We start from the raw sequence: 18,874 nt of genomic DNA on the forward strand, positions 1-18,874 counted from the left end.
AAGAATTTGCACAAATGGGAACCTAACAAAGCTCCGGAGTATTAGGCAAATGTATCTAGGCAACAAAGAAAAGGGATGGGTTCCAACAAATTGTCAAAAGTTCTAGAAGCAAGAAAGGACTCTCAAGGGAAGGATCTCTTAGGACAAGGAATATAGAATATACACAGGGCTAAAGATGACAAGACTGAAGCTTTCTAAATGATGAGATATAATCAATTCAAACAATTATGAGGAGACGGACAAACAAAAAGGTAGGTCTACAGATGCACATTTATTAGTTGTTTACCTTATCCTTCATTTTGTGATTGTGACTCAAAATGAAAAATTACACAATTAATAAAACATCCTAAAATGGTTACTTACGCCCAAAAGTCTTCAACAGTATCAAACTTAGAGATCAGCCGAAGGTTTGCTTGCCAAGTTTTGCTTTTATCATTTTTAAAAAACCAGAGTGCCCATCTAAAAGTAAAAAGTCAGTGTCAAACGTGGTAGTTTTTAATTTACATTCCTAGCAGCATTCTTCACAATAGCCAAAGGGAGGAAGCAGCCCATCTCATCACTGACAGATGAATAGATAAACAAAATGTGGTTTAAACATACAGTGGAATATGTGTCAGACTTAAAAAAGAAAGTCTGAGATTGAACCTTAAGGACATTAAGTGAAATAAGCCAATCAAAAAAGACAAACAGTATGAATCTACTTGTATGAGGTATCTAAAGTAATCAAATTCATAAAGACAGAAAGTAACATGGCAGGGACTAGAAGGAAAGGGAATGGACAACTGTTTAATGGGTACAGAGTTTCAGTTTTGCAAGATGAAAAGAGTTCTGGAGACTGGTTGCACAACAGTATGGATGTACTTAACACTACTGAACCGTACTTAAAAAATGGCTAAGATGGTGAATTTTATGTTATGGTGTATTTTACCACAATTAAAAATTTATTTTATTTTAAAAATAATTTTAAATGGTAGGTACTATTACAGTGGAAAATAATGAGTAGTTTTTGCTCTTTCATTTAGAAAGTATGTATTTTGTACCTATTTCCTAACAGATTCTCTGCTATACTTTAGAGACCCATTGAGGCTCATCCCCCAGAGTAATTCACAGAAATGTAATAGACAATTACAGGGTGGTAAGTGCTATGACAGACATAATCAAGCAGTTACTTAAGAAAAACAGCAGAGGCACTTAACCAGAAAAGAAAGCAGGGAGCAAGAAAGCTGAATATTCAGAGAAATGAAAAGGTATTAGCCAAGAATGGAAAATAAGAGACTCCTAAAAAGGGGGGGGCAACTATGAAATGCAATTCTGTTTACTCAAGCACACAAATGGGAAAATAACAAAATAAAGGGATTCACTGAGTAATGCTATCACAGATATGTTCTGAAAAAAAAAAAAAGAAATAATGTATACTAGTTTCTATACATCTATATATAACTGTTAAAAAGAGTTTTATTCTAATACCTGGAAGATAAACTCAGGTCACATCAAAGTTACACTTAAATATCCCAAGATAACATCTTTAGTACAATTCTATTATCTAAATTACGATACCAAAGGTAACTCAAAAGGGAAATTTCATTTTCTCATTTAGAATAATATTGTCTGAAGACAGGTTTCCAAAAACATATACACATTTCATAACTCCATGATTAATGCTTAGATAATCTGACATAAAAATAAGATGCATTTCAACATCCACTTGATAATGTGAATTTGCCAAGCCGCTATCAGGGACAAAAAAGAAAAAAGCAAAGGCACAGAAATTATCAAACACACATTTAATAAGGTCAAGTACTACACTCTGGTCTTCCAAAATTAATGAAACCTTTCCTCAAAAAATTAAAAATAGAACTACCATATCATCCAGCAATTCCACTTCTGGGTATTTATCTGAAGAAAACGAAAACACTAACTCAAAAAGATATATGCACCACCCTCATGTTCATGCAGCATTATTTACAATAGCCAAGATGTGGAAACAACCTCAGTGCCCATCAATGAATGAATGGATAAAGAAAATGTATGTACACAATGGAATATTATTCACCCACAAAAAAAGAGGAAGAAATCTGTCACTTGAGACATTGGATGGACCTTGAGGGCATATGCTAACTGACAAAGACACACAAATACCGTATGTTCTCATTTAAATGGGGAATCTTAAAACAAAAGCAAACTAAAAAACCAAGGTCATAAACACAGAAAACAGAGTGGTGGTTGCCAGAGGTAAGGGCTGGGTGAAAAGGGGTGAAGAGGGTCAAAAGGTCAAAAGGTACAAACTCCCAGTTATAAAATAAATAAGTCATTAACTATATACAACATGGTGACTACTGTTAATGACAATGTATTATGTGTATGAAAGTTGCTAAGAGAGTAAATCTTAAAAGTTCTCATTACAAGGAAAAAAAACTTTATAACTATATATGGTGACAGATATTAAGTACACTTACTACAGTGATCATTTCACAATATACACAAATACTGAGTCATGTTTTATACCTGAAACTAATGTTATATGTCAATTATACCTCAATTAAAAATGGTAATAAAATTTTTTCTTTTTTTTTTTACTGCATCCAGCCATTGAACATATAAAAATCTATCCTAAGAAAATAATCAGATGATTAGGCAAAAATTTGTACAAGAATGTTAATGTTGGAAAATCTGGAAACATCTCATGTGCTTTCAACAAGGGATCATTTAAATCCAGTTATCAAAATGTGGTCTGCAATGCTTAGGGGACTCCAGGACCCTTTCAGGAGCTCTGATAAGAACTATTTTCATAATAATCCTAAGACATTATTTTATTTTTCACTGTGTTGACATTTGTACTAATGGTGCAAAAGCAATGGTGGGATAAATCTCCTGGTGTCTTAGCAAGTTCCATACAATGGGACCAAATTGTGCTAGCAGTCATTGTACCCTTTACCTTCACCACCTCTCATAGTAACAACGTCAGTTGCAGTTAAGAATGCCACTGATGAAGCAATAATTATTGGTTTCATTAAATTTCAATCTATGTACATCTTTTTCATATTCTGCAAAAAATCAAAAACAACAAAAAAACATTTCTGCATACCAAAGTACAATCAATGCTTAACGAACTGAACTGTGACGTGAACTAGCCACTTTTTTCACAGAACTCCATTTTAACCATGACTGATAGATAAACCAGGTTATTTCTTGAAAATGAGGAGAATAAGCCTGATGCTTATCATGTGAGCTTTCAGGAGAAAATCATAATTTTGGAAAGCCTGCATGTGCCACTGAGACAAACTTACAGACATTTCTGATGAGTTTAGTAGTGATATTAATGAATGTTACGGTTTTCATACTGTATCATTAATGAGAAGTATCAATATCCAGAAGATCTGCATAACTCACTGAACCAATGTTTTCCAAATGACCACTGGTGTTGCAAAATCATGCATGGGTAAAAGATCCATGCCAAATGCAAGATAGGCCAATAGATATTAATGTAACAGAGAGGGAAAGGTTCTTGGATATGGTTGCAGATTCTACATTGCAGCTGACCTATAAAAAACCTATTATCAAAGGAGAGTATCTATAATTAACTTACAAGGCTATTAAAAAATTCTCCTTTTCCAACCATGTACTTCTATGAGGTCATATATTCTTATACTTCCTATGAAACAACTTATCTCCTTCATAGACTGAATGCAGAAGCAGCTATGAAATACATACCACTAATTTCTGTTAAGTCAGGCACTTAAAGAGATTTATAAAAATGCAAAAATGCTATTCTTCCCACTATATTTTTGAATATTTTTTCATAAAAAATATTTATGTTAACATGCAATGGATTTTCTAAATGAATATAATTTTACATTTTCTCAGATTTATATACAAATGGAAATAGATAAAAATCTACATAACCAAAGCTCTGTGGGGTCCTCAATAAAAAGGTCATGAGACCAAAAATTTGAGAACTGCTAACTTAAATAAAATATACACCAATAAAATAGACCACTATGCAGCTACTAAATAGAATAATTACGTGGATAAAGTTATTCCTAAAGATGGACATGAAACCAGAAGCCATGGAGAAAAGGTGGTATTGGACTACATAAAAATCAAAAACCTGAAAAAAAAAATCAAAATCCTATAGAAAAAAAAAACATGTAATTCCACAGACAATGTTAAAAGACAAATGATTTGGCTAATTCACTTTCAACCTAATGTCCTACGTGGATAAGTTAGCATCCTTAATTACAATGCTTGGAAATAAACTTTTTTTTTTTTAAAGATTTATTTATTTTAGAAAGATGGGGGCGAAGATCTCAAGCAGACTCCCCGCTGAGCACAGAGTGCAATGCAGGGCTTAATCTCACAACCCTGAGATCATGACCTGAGTCAAAATCAGAAGAGGGACACTTAACCAAATGAGCCACCCAGGCACCCTGGAAATAAACTTTAAAGAATACCTACCCCCCACCCCTAGACAAAAGAACTGAGCAGACTGTCCACAGATAAAAACATAAATGTTCAATATATATAAAACAGCTTTGCAACATCAATAAAAGAAATGCAAATTTAGGGACGCCTGGGTGGCTCAGTTAAGCATCTGCCTTCGGCTCAGGTCATGATCCCAGGGTCCTGGAATCTAGGCCCACATCAGGTTCCCTGCTCAGCGGGTAGCCTGCTTCTCCCTTCCCCTGCTTGTGTACTCGCTCTCTATCTCTCTCGGACAAATAAATAAATAAAATCTTTAAAAAAAAAAAGGCAAATTTAAAATGAGAAGACTTTTTTTTTTTTAAATAAATCAGACTAGGACCAACCAATTGGCAAAAATGTAGAAACCAGGAGCTCTCAAACTGCTAAGAGCCTAAGCTGATAAAGGAGGATAATTTGTCAATTAAGGTTGTTAAAGCATAGTCTTTCACCTAAGAAATCTGAAATTTTGGGCCTCCTGGGTGGCTCAGTTAGTTAAGTGTCTGCCTTTGGCTTGGGTCATGATCTCAGGGTCCTGGGATCAAGCCCTACATCAGGCTCCGTGCTCGCGGGGCAACCTGCTTCTCCCCCTCTCCTTCTGCTCCTCCCCACCACTCTCTCTCTCTCTCTCAAATAAATAAAATCTTTTTAAAAAATTTGAAATTTTATCTTATAAATATATTCACACAAGTGCACAAAAAACATACAGGAATGCATACTATACAACACTGTAAATAGGAAACAAAAAAGTCTATATACCCATTAATACAAGCCTGACAAAATACATGACTATTCATTTTAATACAAAGCACCAGTTTAAAACAACGAGGCAAATCTGAACAAACAAAAATGTCAACAGTATTGTCACCTGTATAAAAAAAAAAGATAGATATGCACATTGAAAAGCTACGGAATACTACAAACCAAATTTAACACTGACTACTCCAGGGAGTGAGGAAAAGTAAAATGGAGAAGAGAGTATGTGAGGAAAAAAGAACTTTTACTTTATATACTTGTACCCTGATGATTTATTCTTTTTTATACATTTTTTAACAATGCATAATTATACAATATTTACAAAAAGTAAATAATGAGGAAACTACAAAGATCTGAACATAAAACATCTTAGAATATTTTTCTAAATGATATTATTATCGAAGTAGAATTCAAAGAGAAATTGAAATCCTCAGAGACTTCATTTCAGTTTATCTACTAATGACATTTTTCAGGCTCTTCTCAAATTTTATTCAAGCTGTGAGGGATATATGCCTTGATTACTTCTCCCAACAATCAATAACAACAATACCAAAAACTGGTTCACAGACAAAAGGCACACAGTTAGCTTTTTATAAGATAAACACTAAGAACATGAAGAAAAAAAAAATAGGGGTGCCTGGGTGGCTCAGTCGGTTGAGCTTCCAGTCGGTTGAGCTTCCAACTTTTAGTGGGGAGTATGCTTGAGATTCTCTCCCTCTGCCCCTTCCCCTGCTGTGCATGCATGCACTGTCTCTCTCTCTAAAATCAATAAATCTTAAAAAAAAAAAAAAAAGATTAAAAAATACCTTAAGGGTTTTGGTGCTACTCTTATGTTGAATTATATGAAATTGCTACTAATCAATCATTCAACTTTGGTACAATGCTTTCCTGAGGAAGGATTTTACCCTTTATGTACTATTTGACCTTTGATGGCTCACTCATTAGCTGACAATCCCCACTGTGTAGAGAATTAATTTCTTCCTCACTACAGGATATGCTGCACCACAGGTCTCTTATGAAAAAACTCATAAAACATGTTTGGACATTTATTTCAGTAAGTCTACCATGATAATGAAGAAATTATAAAAAATATTCAAGCCATAAAGGGAAAATGTAAATTTTGGGTAAGTGAAACTATAGGTATACCTCAGATATACTGCAGATGCAGTTCTAAACCACCATACTAAAAGCAAGTTTACAATAAAGTAAGTCAGACTATTGAAGTTTTTGGTTTCCCAATGCACATAAAAGTTATGTTTATACTATACTGTGCTTTATTTTTTTTTTTAATTTTATTTATTTGACAGAGAGAGACACAGTGAGAGAGGGAACACAAGCAGAGGGAGTGGGAGAGGGAGATGCAGGGCTTGATCCCAGGACCCTGGGATCATGACCCGAGCTGAAGGCAGACACTTAACAACTGAGCCATCCAGGCGCCCCTATACTGTACTTTAGTAAGGGTGCAACATCGTTGTCTAAAAAACTAATGTATGTACCTTAATTTAAAAATACTTTATTGCTAAAAACCATCATTTAAGCTTTTAGTGAGTCATAATCCTTTTGCTGGTGGAAGGTCCTGTTTTGATGATGCTGGCTGCTGACTGATCAGGGGGTGGTTACTGAAGGATGGGGTAGCTATGGTAAGACAGACAGCAGTGAAGTTTGCCACATTAATTGACTCTTCCTTTCACAAACGACTTATCTGCAGCACGCAATGCTGTTTGGATATTTTATCTGCAGAACTTCTTTCAAAATTGGAGTCAATCCTCTCAAACTCTGCTGCTGCTTTATCAACTAAGTTTATGTAATATTCTAAATCCTTTGTTGTTATTTCAACAATCTTCACCATTTCAAGAAACCATTTTCTTTGCTCCTCCACAACAAGCAACTCCTTATCCAATCAACTTTTATGATGAGTTGCAGCAATTCAGTCATATGTTCAGGCTCCACTTCTCATTCTAGTTCTTTGCTATTTTTACCACATCTGCAGTTGCTTCCTCCACCAAAGTCTTTCTGAAGCCCTCAAAACCATCCAGGAGGGCTGGAATCAACTTCTTCCAAACACCTATTCATGTTAATATTTTGACCTCTACCCATGGAATCACAAATGTTCTTACTGGCATCTTAGAATGGTGAATCCTTTCCAGAAGGTTTTCAGTGTACTTTGTCCAGATCAATCAGAGGAATCCCTACCTATGGCAGCTACAGTCTTACAAAATGTATTTCTTAAATAGTCAGACTTCAAAGTCAAAATTACTCCTTTATTCAGATGTTGTATAAACTGCAAAATAGATGTATTAGCAGGCATGAAAACATGTACCTTGTACATCAGAACTCTTGGGTGACCAAGTACATTGTTCAATGAGCAGTAGTATTTTAAAAGGAATTTTTTAGTTCTGAGCAGGTTTGAACAGTGGGCTTAAAATATTCAGTAAACCATTTTGTAAACACAAGTGCTGTCATTCAGACTTTACTCTTCCATTTATAAAGCATAGGAGAGTAGATTTAGCATAATTCTTTAGGACCCTAGGATTTTCAGGACAGTAAATAAGCATTGGCTTCAACCTAAAGTCACCGGCTATATTAGACCCTAACAGAAGTCAGCCTGTCCTTGGAAGCTAGGCACTGACTTCTCCTCTCTAGCTATGAAAGTCCATCCAGATGGCATCTTCTTCCACTAGAAGGCTGTTTCATTTACACTGAAAACCTACTGTTTAGTGTAGCTTCATAATGCTCTTAGCTAAATCTTCTGGATAACTTGCAGCAGCTTCTACATCAGCACTTGCTGCTTCACCTTGCACTTTGATGTTACAGAGACAGTTTCTTTCCTCAAACCTCATGAACCAAACCTGTGTTAGCTTTAAACTTTTCTTCTGCAGCTTCCTCACCTCTCTCAGCCTTCAAAGAATTGAAAAGAATTAGGTCCTTGCTCTGGATTAGGTTTTGGCTTAAGAGAATACTGTGGTTGGTTTGATCTTCTATCCAGACCACTTAAAACTTTCTCCCTATCAGCAATAAGGCTGTTTCACTTTCTCATTATTCATGTGCTCACTGGAGTAGCACTTTTAATTTCCTTCAAGAACTTTTCCTTTGCCTTCACAAGTTGGCTATTTAGTGCAAGAGGCTTAGTTTTTGGCCCATCTCGGCTTTCAACATGCCTTCCTCACTAAGCTTAATCTAGTTTCTAGCTTTTGATTTAAAGTGAGATGTGTATGACTCTTCCTTTCACTTGAATACTTACAGGCCACTATAGGGTTATTAATTGGCCTAATATCAATATTGTTGTGTCTCAGGGGAGAGGGAGAGAGATGGGGAACAACCAGTGAATAAAGCAATTAGAACAAAACACAGTATTTATTAAGTATGTCATCTTATACGGGCACAGTTCATGGTGCCCCAAAATAATTATAATAGTTACATCAAAGATCACTGATTTCAGATCATCATAACAAACATAATGAAAAAGTTTGAGATATTGCAAGAATTGCCAAAATGTGACAAAGAGACACAAAATTAGCAAATGCTGTTGGAAAAATGGCACCAAAAGACTTGCTCAAAGCAGGGTCACCACAAACATTCAATTTGTAAAAAATGAAGTATCTGCAAAATGCAATGAAACAAGGAATGCCTATGAAACATACACAGGCTTATGGGATTTTTAAAGTAGATAGGGTAAAAAAGTCTTGGGGTAGGGGAATGAAAGGAATTGAAATACTTAAATATCCTCAAATTAATTCTAATTTGCTTTCTTCTAGATTCTTAAAATATTTCTGCATTGCCTTTTTCTTCTATCAGCTCTCAGAGCGTTAATGTTAATTTTCATCATATAAACCATAATAACACAAATATACTGGGAAGGGGTGGGGTGGAATTGGGAAAACTAAATAATGAGCTACTACTCAACTACTACACTTAACTATGAAACTTAACTCATCTTTTTTTTTTTTTTTTAAGTAGGCTCCACCCCAACATGGAGCTTGAACTCACGACCCCCGAGATCAAGAGTTGCATGCTCTACCAATTGAGCCAGCTAGGTGCCTTGCAATTTAATTCATCTTAAAACTCTCCTCTTTCCTCTCGTAACTTGTCTTAAAAAGAAACCAACCAACCTCCAGACTCTATATCCCCCAGCCTTTTCTCCTTCACAGCCCAACTTCAATTTGCTTGTTCTTGCTCTATAATACGTTTATATTCACTATACAAACTACTCCAATCTTTTTCCATCATCTACATTCTACTAAACTTTCTCCTACCTTAGCAAGAAGTTTATCATTCAATCCAATGGCCATTTTGAGCCTTTTTCAATTGTTTAATCCAATGGATATTTGATCTTTTTGTGGAACATATGCTATTGACCACCTGGCCTTAAACCATTTCCTTTGTTTCCCTGACCACCACTCTATTGTAGTTTATACAGTTTATATCTAAACCCTTCATAGGCATTATCCCTCCAAAAAAATCCCTTATAAGCTGGTATCCCAAGCCTCTCTGTCTTGAGTCAAGTTCACTTTAAAGAGAATTCATTTACTATTATAGCTTCACTTCCGCCAATTACTCATGAATTTCAAACCCAATGTCTCAACCGGTTCTCTTTTCTGAGCTCAAGACTTACCCATAAAACTGCTTGCTAGAAACAGGTTATCCAAGGGAAAATGGAATCTTCAACCAAATATAACAAAAACTAGTCTCGCCTAACTGTGCCCCCAAACCTGTCCTACTCTACCGTTTACCGCAACGCGGGAGTCAGAAGAACCTACATGTCAGAGGCTTACCTGTTCTGTAAAGGGTGTTTAATATAGTGTTCTGGGTTAGCAACCTCCTGATGAGACTCTGTTTTCTCTTCTTCTGTGGGCGGGGGATTAGGAGTAGGGGTGGTTTCCTAATGGAAAATAATAAAACATTATTTTAAATTTCTTAACATAACTATGATAGCAATACTCTAGATCAAATACTGCCAATATTCTTTTTTTAAGAAGATTATAAAAGCATTTCATAAAACAGACCACAGACCAAGCACTAATAAAAGCACCAGATTCTCCATTCTAGCATCTTTTCACTAAGAGCAAAAGGCTTCTCAATAAAAATACAGTCCATATACAGTTATCTGTGACACATTTTGTTATCAGAAAGATTGTTAGACACCATGCAACAAAGCTAAGAAAATCAGCTGTCTTTCCTAACATACCATTAAAGTACTATGTATGGTTTGGAGGGTGGGGGAAGTATGACTAAAGTTTGGAGAATAACAACTATATTACAATGACAAAAGAGAGCTTTATAAACTGATCAAGCCAGTACTACACAGGTCCTTCCCTTTTGTCACACTATAATATGGTAACTTAGAAGTTCAGCAACTTCTGTCATTTTCAAATGGCCCCAGGCAAAAAAGCTCAATGTTGGCTTGAACCTAAATCTTCTTCTAGGTTAGACATAATTAATATTATCATCTAAAAACGTCAGGAAAAGGGGCACCTGGGTGGCTCAGTCAGTTAAGCGTCTGCCTTTGGCTCAGGTCATGATCCCAGGGTACTGGGATGGAGCCCTACATCAGGCTCCCTGCTCAGCAGAGAGCCTGCTTCTCCCTCTGCCTGCCAGTACCCCTGCTTGCGCTCTCTTTCTCTGTCAAATGAATAAATAAAATCTTTAAAAAAAAAAATCCTTTAAAAATGTCAGGAAAAAAAGGAGCTTGGGGATTATCTGTGTTCTCCACATTGCTCCATGTAGCTTTTCACCCAATTATAAACTATTTCAACAAAACTGAATGCTAAGGAAAGGCACCAGAAGCTAAAACAAAAGCTGATTTTTTTTCAAAAAGGGCACCACAACAAGTCTGGAGATAAAGTGAACCAGCAAGTCAACAGAGATGTATGCTCACATTAACAGGATTATGCAAATCAGAGATGTGGGATCTAAAGGTATCCCAGTGGATAGGTAGTATTCATTTTACAAAATACATTTTTCCTAATAACATGACATGTCTAGGAGCTAATTTCTACTAGCCTATGAAGTCACTCATAACAGAGGCTATGCCTTGATTTTGCTCACAACTGTAATGGCAATGAGCAAAGTGCTATACTCAATAGGAACTTATTGTCTTGATTTCTTAAGTAATAAATGTAAATGTTTACAAAGCAATCAAGACTAAAACTTAGAGTAGTCAATGCCCTAAAAATCACCATTTTTTACTAGCATTTTTCGATCAATTTACGTCATCATATAATTACAAAATGCCATTCCTTACCCCACTAGATTAAAATTAGTGATAGTTTTCAGACAGAGGCAGTCTCAATGTTCGGGACTAAGTGGGCCTAGGGAGACAGGGTACTAGAGAAAAGTGGGCTACAGAGGAGTAAGCCTCAAAAATCTATGTAAAAGTCCCTCAGAGGTCCTTGGCTAGTTGCTAAGCTGTGATGTTCAGAGTACAGCTCTGGGTAGTCTAGCAGAGAACAGCTGAGCCAAGACTTCAGAGGCTGTATACCATTAGGAAGACTGGGTCCAGACTCAGTCTTGCTCAGCAGGGAGCCGGCTTTTCCCTCTCCCTCTGCTTGCCACTCCCCTTGCTTGTGCTCTCTCTCTCTTTCACTCTGTCAAATAAATAAAAAATCTTAAGATTTTATTTATTTATTCAGAGAGAGCAAGAATGAGAGACTACAAGCGGGGGTGGGGGGGAAGCGGAGGGAAAGGGAGAAGCAGGCTCCTCTCTAAGCAAGGAGCTAGGCTCAATTCCAGGACCCTGAGATCATGATCCGAGCTGAAGGCAGATGCTTAACCAACTAAGCCACCCAGGCGCCCCTACAAAGAATCTTTTTTAAATCACTAATGATCAAGAGATTCACCTGTCCACAGAAAGACATCCAGACATGACCCAGGTAATGGGAGTTAATAACTATGATTACTACGGTAAAACAGCAAAGACATAATAACCAAGATTACTATAGTAAAATAGAGAAGATAGGGGAAAGGATGAAAAAAAATGGGGAGTATTTGAAAAGAAAACAAATCTATTTTTAAAAAGAACTAAATAGACATAATTATGGAACTGCCAAGTACAATGTCTGAAATTAAGAGTTCACTGAATGGGGGCACCAGGATGGCCACAGTCGGTTAAGTGTCCAACTCTTTGATTCAGCTCAGGTCATGATCTCATGGTCATGAAATCAAGCCCCACATGGAGCTCCACACTCAGTGTGGAGTATGCCTGAGATTCTCTCTCCCTCTGCCCCTCCCCCTGCTCGTTCTCTCTAGCTCTCAAATAAAGCTTAAAGAGTTCACTGAATGATTAACAACAAATTCAACTCTGCAGAGTGTGAGATTTGTGAACTCAAACATAGGTCAACAGAAGATATTCAAACAAATACAGAGAGAAAAATAGATGGTAAGAAACATTATGGAAGACAGTTAAAAAGTTCAAGGACAAGATGAGAGAACGGAACAGAGGCATACACAAACAATGACCAAAATTTACCAAATCTCATCAGAAACTCAAGTCACAGATTCAAAAAGCTCAAGGAACTCCAAGCAGTAAAACACAAACAAAACTATACCTGGGCATATCAGCTTCGAACTACTGAAAACCTTTTAAAGGAGTCACATTAAAAGCAGTTAGGAAAGGGGACACACACACACACACACCATTCACAAGAATAAAATTAACAGCTAACTTCCCAACAGAAACTCTGGAAGCCATTAAGACAACAGAATTGACATCTCCACACTTAAAGAAAAATGGTCAACCTAGAATTCAGTGCCTAGGAAAAATATCCTTCAGAACTGGATAAATACACAGATGCACACAGACAGACACAACCCCTTCTCCCCCAACACATACACACAGGTCCAAAATAAAGAGGAACAAACACCAAAGGAAAAGTCTTCAGGCTAGAGGGGAAAAAAAGAGCCCAAGTAAGAACATGAAAATGCAAAAAAGAATGAAAAACACTGGAAAATGTAAATAGGTGGATCAATTTGTCAGACTATGAACAGTTTAAAAGAACAATAATAATGACGCCTTATGGAGTTTAAAATAATAATGATGGTTCTAGCAAAGGATTAGGTATATATAAATTTGTAAGGCTAGGTGTATAGTACATTCTTCCTCCAGAAGTACTATAAATTCTTATTTATCTAAATTAAAAGACAAGTGAAATTTACTCATTAAGTTCCAAATCCTCAATACAAACCATACTTTCACATTTATTTAAACAGTTTATGTCAGCAGCACATAAAAACAATGAGTTAATTATAGTATGAATAATTATATGTTTCATGAGATCCAAAATATCACCTGCTAACTCACTCAGTATTTTACTTTCTTTTTGATTACTCGACTCTTTTCACAATTAGGAGAATGATGACTTAGATGATATCAAAAATCTCTGGACACATAGGAACTAAAAGCAGGTAATAACTCAGGAAAAAGTATATTAAGTTCCTAGAATTTAAGTTTCTTTTGCTTTAAAAGTCCTACCTTATGTTTTAGTCTTTACATTAAGAATTTATAATTTTGAATTTTTCTTATAACTAAAATTAAAATAACTACAACTTTAAATAAATGTGTGTGGATGTATAAAAGTGAAAAACCTTTCAGTCTTCACTTTTAACATTATACAAATATGCTAGATGTTAAGACAAATACTCTAAAACACTCTGAAAAAAATATTAAACAATTATCTTTCAGTATTTAAAGCTTTTTTTTAAAGATTTAATTTATTTGACAGAGACAGAGCAAAAGAACACAAGCAGGGAAGGCAGCAGAGGGAGAGGGAGAAGCATGCTGACTGGGATCTCAATCCCACGACCCTGGGATCATGACCTAAACCAAAGGCAGATGCTTAACCAACTGAGCCACCCAGGCACCCTCTCCCCTTTTTTTTTAAGATTATACAAAACTTTTTTTTTTAAATATAAGCAGTAGACTGACATTTATTTAGCCTTTTAAGTTACCATCTGCAGTTTTAATAGTCTCATGTTCAAATTTTTTTTAAAGATTTTATTTATTGAGAGAGGGAGCACACATGCCTGCGTGGAGGGGAGGGGCAGAGGGACAGAGAGCCTTAAACAGGGTTCACTCTCATGATCCTAAGATCACGACCTGAGCCAAAACCAAGAGTCAGACGATCAACCAACTGTGCCACCCAGGTGCCCCTCACGTTCAAATTTTTACCTTAAGAATTTCTCGCACTCTTTTAATAAACAATGGTTTTAATAACCATTTCTAAGACAGAATATAAAATACTCAAATACTCTATGAAAATACTCATGAACACAGCACAAACCAAATCTAATAAAAGTTAGAAATCACTTCATGATGGAATTTACTTATGAAAACATTAATATTAAAAACCACATATAAAAGGGCACATTAAAAAAGGAAAAGTCATATTTTCTTATTTAGGCCATATTTTGTTATGATCATCTACTTGTCTCACCAATTCATTCTTAATTAGCAGAAATTTAAACCAAAATCTAAACCAAAAATTTATTAATCATTCACCTTTTAAGTTGCTTGCAACTATATTATAAACTATTGCAAAGAAATAAAAAAACTTGAGACTGCTGAAACATGCCTGTTAATTTCTTTCAACTTATTATTTAGTTATAAAACCTCTCAACTTTGATTCAAATAATCAGATGTTTTTAAAAAACTTAGATAAAACAGAAGAAAAAATATTATCAATGTAGGAGGTTATTTAAGACTTCCAGGCTAATTCTGTGAGGGTAGTCCTCTACGGGGAAAGTCCAATTCCTACACAAACGTTTGAATCTATAGCAACATACACAATGAGAAACGATGTCCAGAATGGTGGCCATACTATATTAAATTCTTTGATCAAAAAATTATTTAAAAAATGATTTATAATGAGCATATGCCAAATCAGAAGAAATATAATTTATTTTTTAAAGAACTGGAACAAAACTGATTTCAGTTCACTCATCAGTTAAGCATAAGCCTCATATAACTATAACAAATCTCCAAATTACCCATTTTTTGTTCTAATTTACTAAGTACTTCTAACAAACTGAATTTGAAAATAAAATTATCTTGGAATTTTATCTCCTCTTAAAATTATTTGGAAAGCTATCTGAGACTTAAGATTACCATGAAATAGGTATAGGAAGGCTATGTGTTACTTGTTAACACCAACTTCACAAAATTCTCCCTGAAAACTCCACAGCAAGTGTTTTCATGGTATTCAGTTATTTATTTTTTATTTATTTATTTTTAAATATGTAAGATCATCAAAGTAGCAAGTAAAGCAAACAAGATTATTGTATGATCTGTATAAGAACTAAAAAATGTATTTTATAATTTGTGTCATTTTTATGGTTGCTTTATATAGAGAGCAGACAATAGAAGTTTTAAATTTACATTCAACTTAAAAACAAAATTCTTTACTGCAAAGTTCCACAACATCCCTCTACCTACCCTCTAAGCTCCTCTGTAAGCAAATTTCATTGAGAATTACATCTTAAATATCCATATTTACCAGTGTCATATTTACCAGTGTTTCTAAATTTAAAAATTACACAAGTAAAACACAAAAGGCTAATTTAACAGATTATTATACTCTCAAAGTAATCAAATACACTTTTTTCTTTCCAAGTTTTTATTTAAATTCCAGTTAGTTAACATACAGTGGAGTATTAGTTTCAGGTGTAGAATTTAGTGATTTAACACTCACAACACCCGGTGCTCATCACAAGTGCACTCCTTAATTCCTATCACCTGTTTAACCCATCCTCCCACCCACCTCCCCTCCAGTAACCCTCAGTTTGTTGTCTATAGTTAACAGTTTGTTTCTTGGTTTCCTTTTATTTAACTCCTGTGTTCATTTGTTGTTTCTTTTTTTTTTTAAGATTTTATTTATTTTTTGACAGAGAGACAGTGAGAGAGGGAACACAAGCAGGGAGAGTGGGGGAGGGAGAAGCAGGCTTCCCTCTGAGCAAGGAGCCCGATGTGGGGCTAGATCCCAGGACCCTGGGATCATGACCTGAGCCGAAGGCAGATGGTTAACAACTGAGCCACCCAGGCGCCCATTTTGTTTCTTAAATTCCCCACATGAGTGAAATCATATGGCATTTGTCTTTCTCTGACTTAGCTTATTTTGTTCCACATATGAGTGAAATCATATAGTATTTGTCCTTCTCTGACTTATTTAGCTTAGCGTAATACTCTTTAACTCCAGCCATGTTGTTGCAAATGGCAAGACTTCATTCTTTTTGTGGCTGAGTAATACTTCTGTGTGTATGTGTGTGTGTATACCACATTTTTTTTTTTAAAGATTTTATTTATTTGAGAGAGAGAGTGAGAGAGAGAGCACAGGAGAGGGGGGAGGGTCAGAGGGAGAAGCAGACTCCCCACTGAGCAGGGAGCCCGACGCGGGACTTGATCCAGGGATTCCAGGATCATGACCTGAGCTGAAGGCAGTCGCTCAACCAACTGAGCCACCCAGGCACCCCTATACCACATCTTCTTTACCCATTTATCAGTCGATAGACACTTGGGCTCTTTCCATAATCTGGCTATTACTGATAATGCTGCTATAAACATCAGGGTACATGTATCCCTTTGAATTAGTATTTTTGTATCCTTTGGGTAAATACCTAGCAGTGCAATTGCTCGATCATAGGGCAGTTCTATTTTTAACTTTATGAGGAACCTCCATACTGTTCTTCAGAGTGGCTGCACCAGCTTGCATTCCCACCAACAGTACAAGAGGGTTCCCCTTTCTCCGCATCCTCACCAACACCTGTTGTTTCCTGTGTTAATTTTGGTCTAAGTTATCAAATACATTTTTAACCTAAAAAACAAACTACACTTGAAAAACTCTTGTATAACCTATTTCAGGTGTGTAGAATGGAGAGTACAAAGCAATGAGATGGTACCGGGTTCAACTAGAAGATGGTAAGGAATCAATGAGACTGAAAGAGAGGGCTCATGAAACCAAAGACAGACTAGAACGGTGGGCTGAAGGGAGACTGAAAGGGCTCAAAGGTCAAGCTAAAAGTATACCTTTCATCTTGTGAGCAATGGAAGCCATTCATTGACAGATCAAATTGATTAAATACTGATGACGAGTAAGGGAATAGAAAAGACCACCATTTTAAGTGCAAAATATTGAACATAGTTTTGGATTTTCTGAGTTTGAGATTAAAATAAAAATGTAGTCTTATAATTTAGTGGTCCCGGAGCTCAGTAACCGTCATAACAAGAGAAGAAAGTTGAAAAAAAAAAAGTAGAGCAACAGTGGGGCAAGTTTAACAATCAGGGGCAAAGAATCCCAGGCAGCTTTTGAACATTGCTACATCTCAGAATGCAGTAACATTCTGCAAAAACCAGAGCATGTATCAAACACAATATTAACTTTGTTGGACAATCCTAGTATTATAAAGCTAAATACTTCCCAGATATAGTATCATTTCTCTAATCTGACTAAAGTTTAGATTCTTCCTTCTAGCCATGTTCAAATCTACAGTGCTTAAATTCCAAAACCATGGTATGCTTTTCCATGGTTGTGAACACCCAAGATTTTTCATTAACTCTCAACTCAAACACACTTACAAACTATCTCTTCTAGAAATAACAGTAACCCTTCCCCTCAGGACACTCAGTTAGTGTCCTCCATTACTTCACTGAACAAATATTACTACTAAGAACTTCCAGGGTCCCCCCCAACACACACACGTAACTTTAGGACATCACCTAAACCTTAATTTGGAACAAAAAGCAGTAGTTCCCCTGGCACTAATACGGGTTAAAGCAGTAACTCAAAATGCAGTCCACAGATTTCTGCTGGTTATAGCCTACAACCACGGTAGGTATAGAAATGGAAAGTAAGTACTTAGGAAACTTTACAACAATCTGACAGTATTTTTGCACCTGTCGAAACTAGTAATAGCAAATGCAGGCTTACACTTTTGTGCTTTTTTTTTTTCATTTTTCTTTATACTTTTTATGACTTACAAAAGCATTACATGAGAAATTGTTTTAAAACAAAATAAAAGGGGTGCCTGGCTGGTTCAGTCGGTAGAGCATGTGATTCTTGATCTTGGGGCTGTAAGTTCGAGTCCCACATTGGATGTAGAGATTACTTAAAAAAAAATAAAGTCTTTGGGGGGGTGGGGGGATGGGTTAGCCTGGTGATGTGTATTAAAGAGGGCACATTCTGCGTAGAACACTGGGTGTTATGCACAAACAATGAATCATGGAACACTACATCAAAAACTAATGATGTAATGTATGGTGATTAACATAATAAAAAAATAAAAAAAAATAAAGTCTTTAAAAACAAGTAAATAAATAAATAAATAACCCACTTTCCACCAGAGTATGGGAGACACTGGTTTAGATCACATACTCTGGAGCCAGACTATCCAGGTTAGAATCCCAGCTCTGCCATTCACAGTTGTATGATTTCAGGCAAGTACAACAGAGCACCGAATAATGGATAATAATGTCCAATTTTCAGTAGCACTTCCTTGTATCTACCCCCTTCCTTGCTTCACTGTTTTTTCAGTTGAGTTAGAAAAGACCATTTGTGGCCTAAAGAGAAATGTAAATGCTATCATGGCAAAGATAGTTGCAATTATCTCTACAAGTTACTCACCTCCCAACATTTCAGTAAACTGAAGGCACTACATACATTAAATACAAATATGA

The 18,874-nt window shown here is 35.9% G+C and overlaps 1 protein-coding gene across 2 annotated transcripts in view; it reads right to left on the reverse strand.

The window, feature by feature from the left end:
* EIF4E (eukaryotic translation initiation factor 4E) overlaps positions 1–18,874 on the reverse strand; it is a 45,707-nt gene that overhangs the window by 10,828 nt on the left and 16,005 nt on the right. The window contains exons 2-3 of one of the 2 annotated variants that reach the window (XM_027599167.2): positions 9,987–10,093; positions 364–459 (exon numbers count right to left, since the gene is read on the reverse strand). In XM_027599167.2, coding sequence (XP_027454968.1) covers positions 364–459; positions 9,987–10,093 — 203 coding nt within the window. The remainder of the gene's footprint in view (positions 1–363; positions 460–9,986; positions 10,094–18,874) is intronic. The other variant, XM_027599168.2, reaches the window with a different exon arrangement.

The sequence above is a fragment of the Zalophus californianus genome, chromosome 2, assembly GCF_009762305.2.
Source record: "Zalophus californianus isolate mZalCal1 chromosome 2, mZalCal1.pri.v2, whole genome shotgun sequence".
NCBI lineage: Eukaryota > Metazoa > Chordata > Mammalia > Carnivora > Otariidae > Zalophus > Zalophus californianus.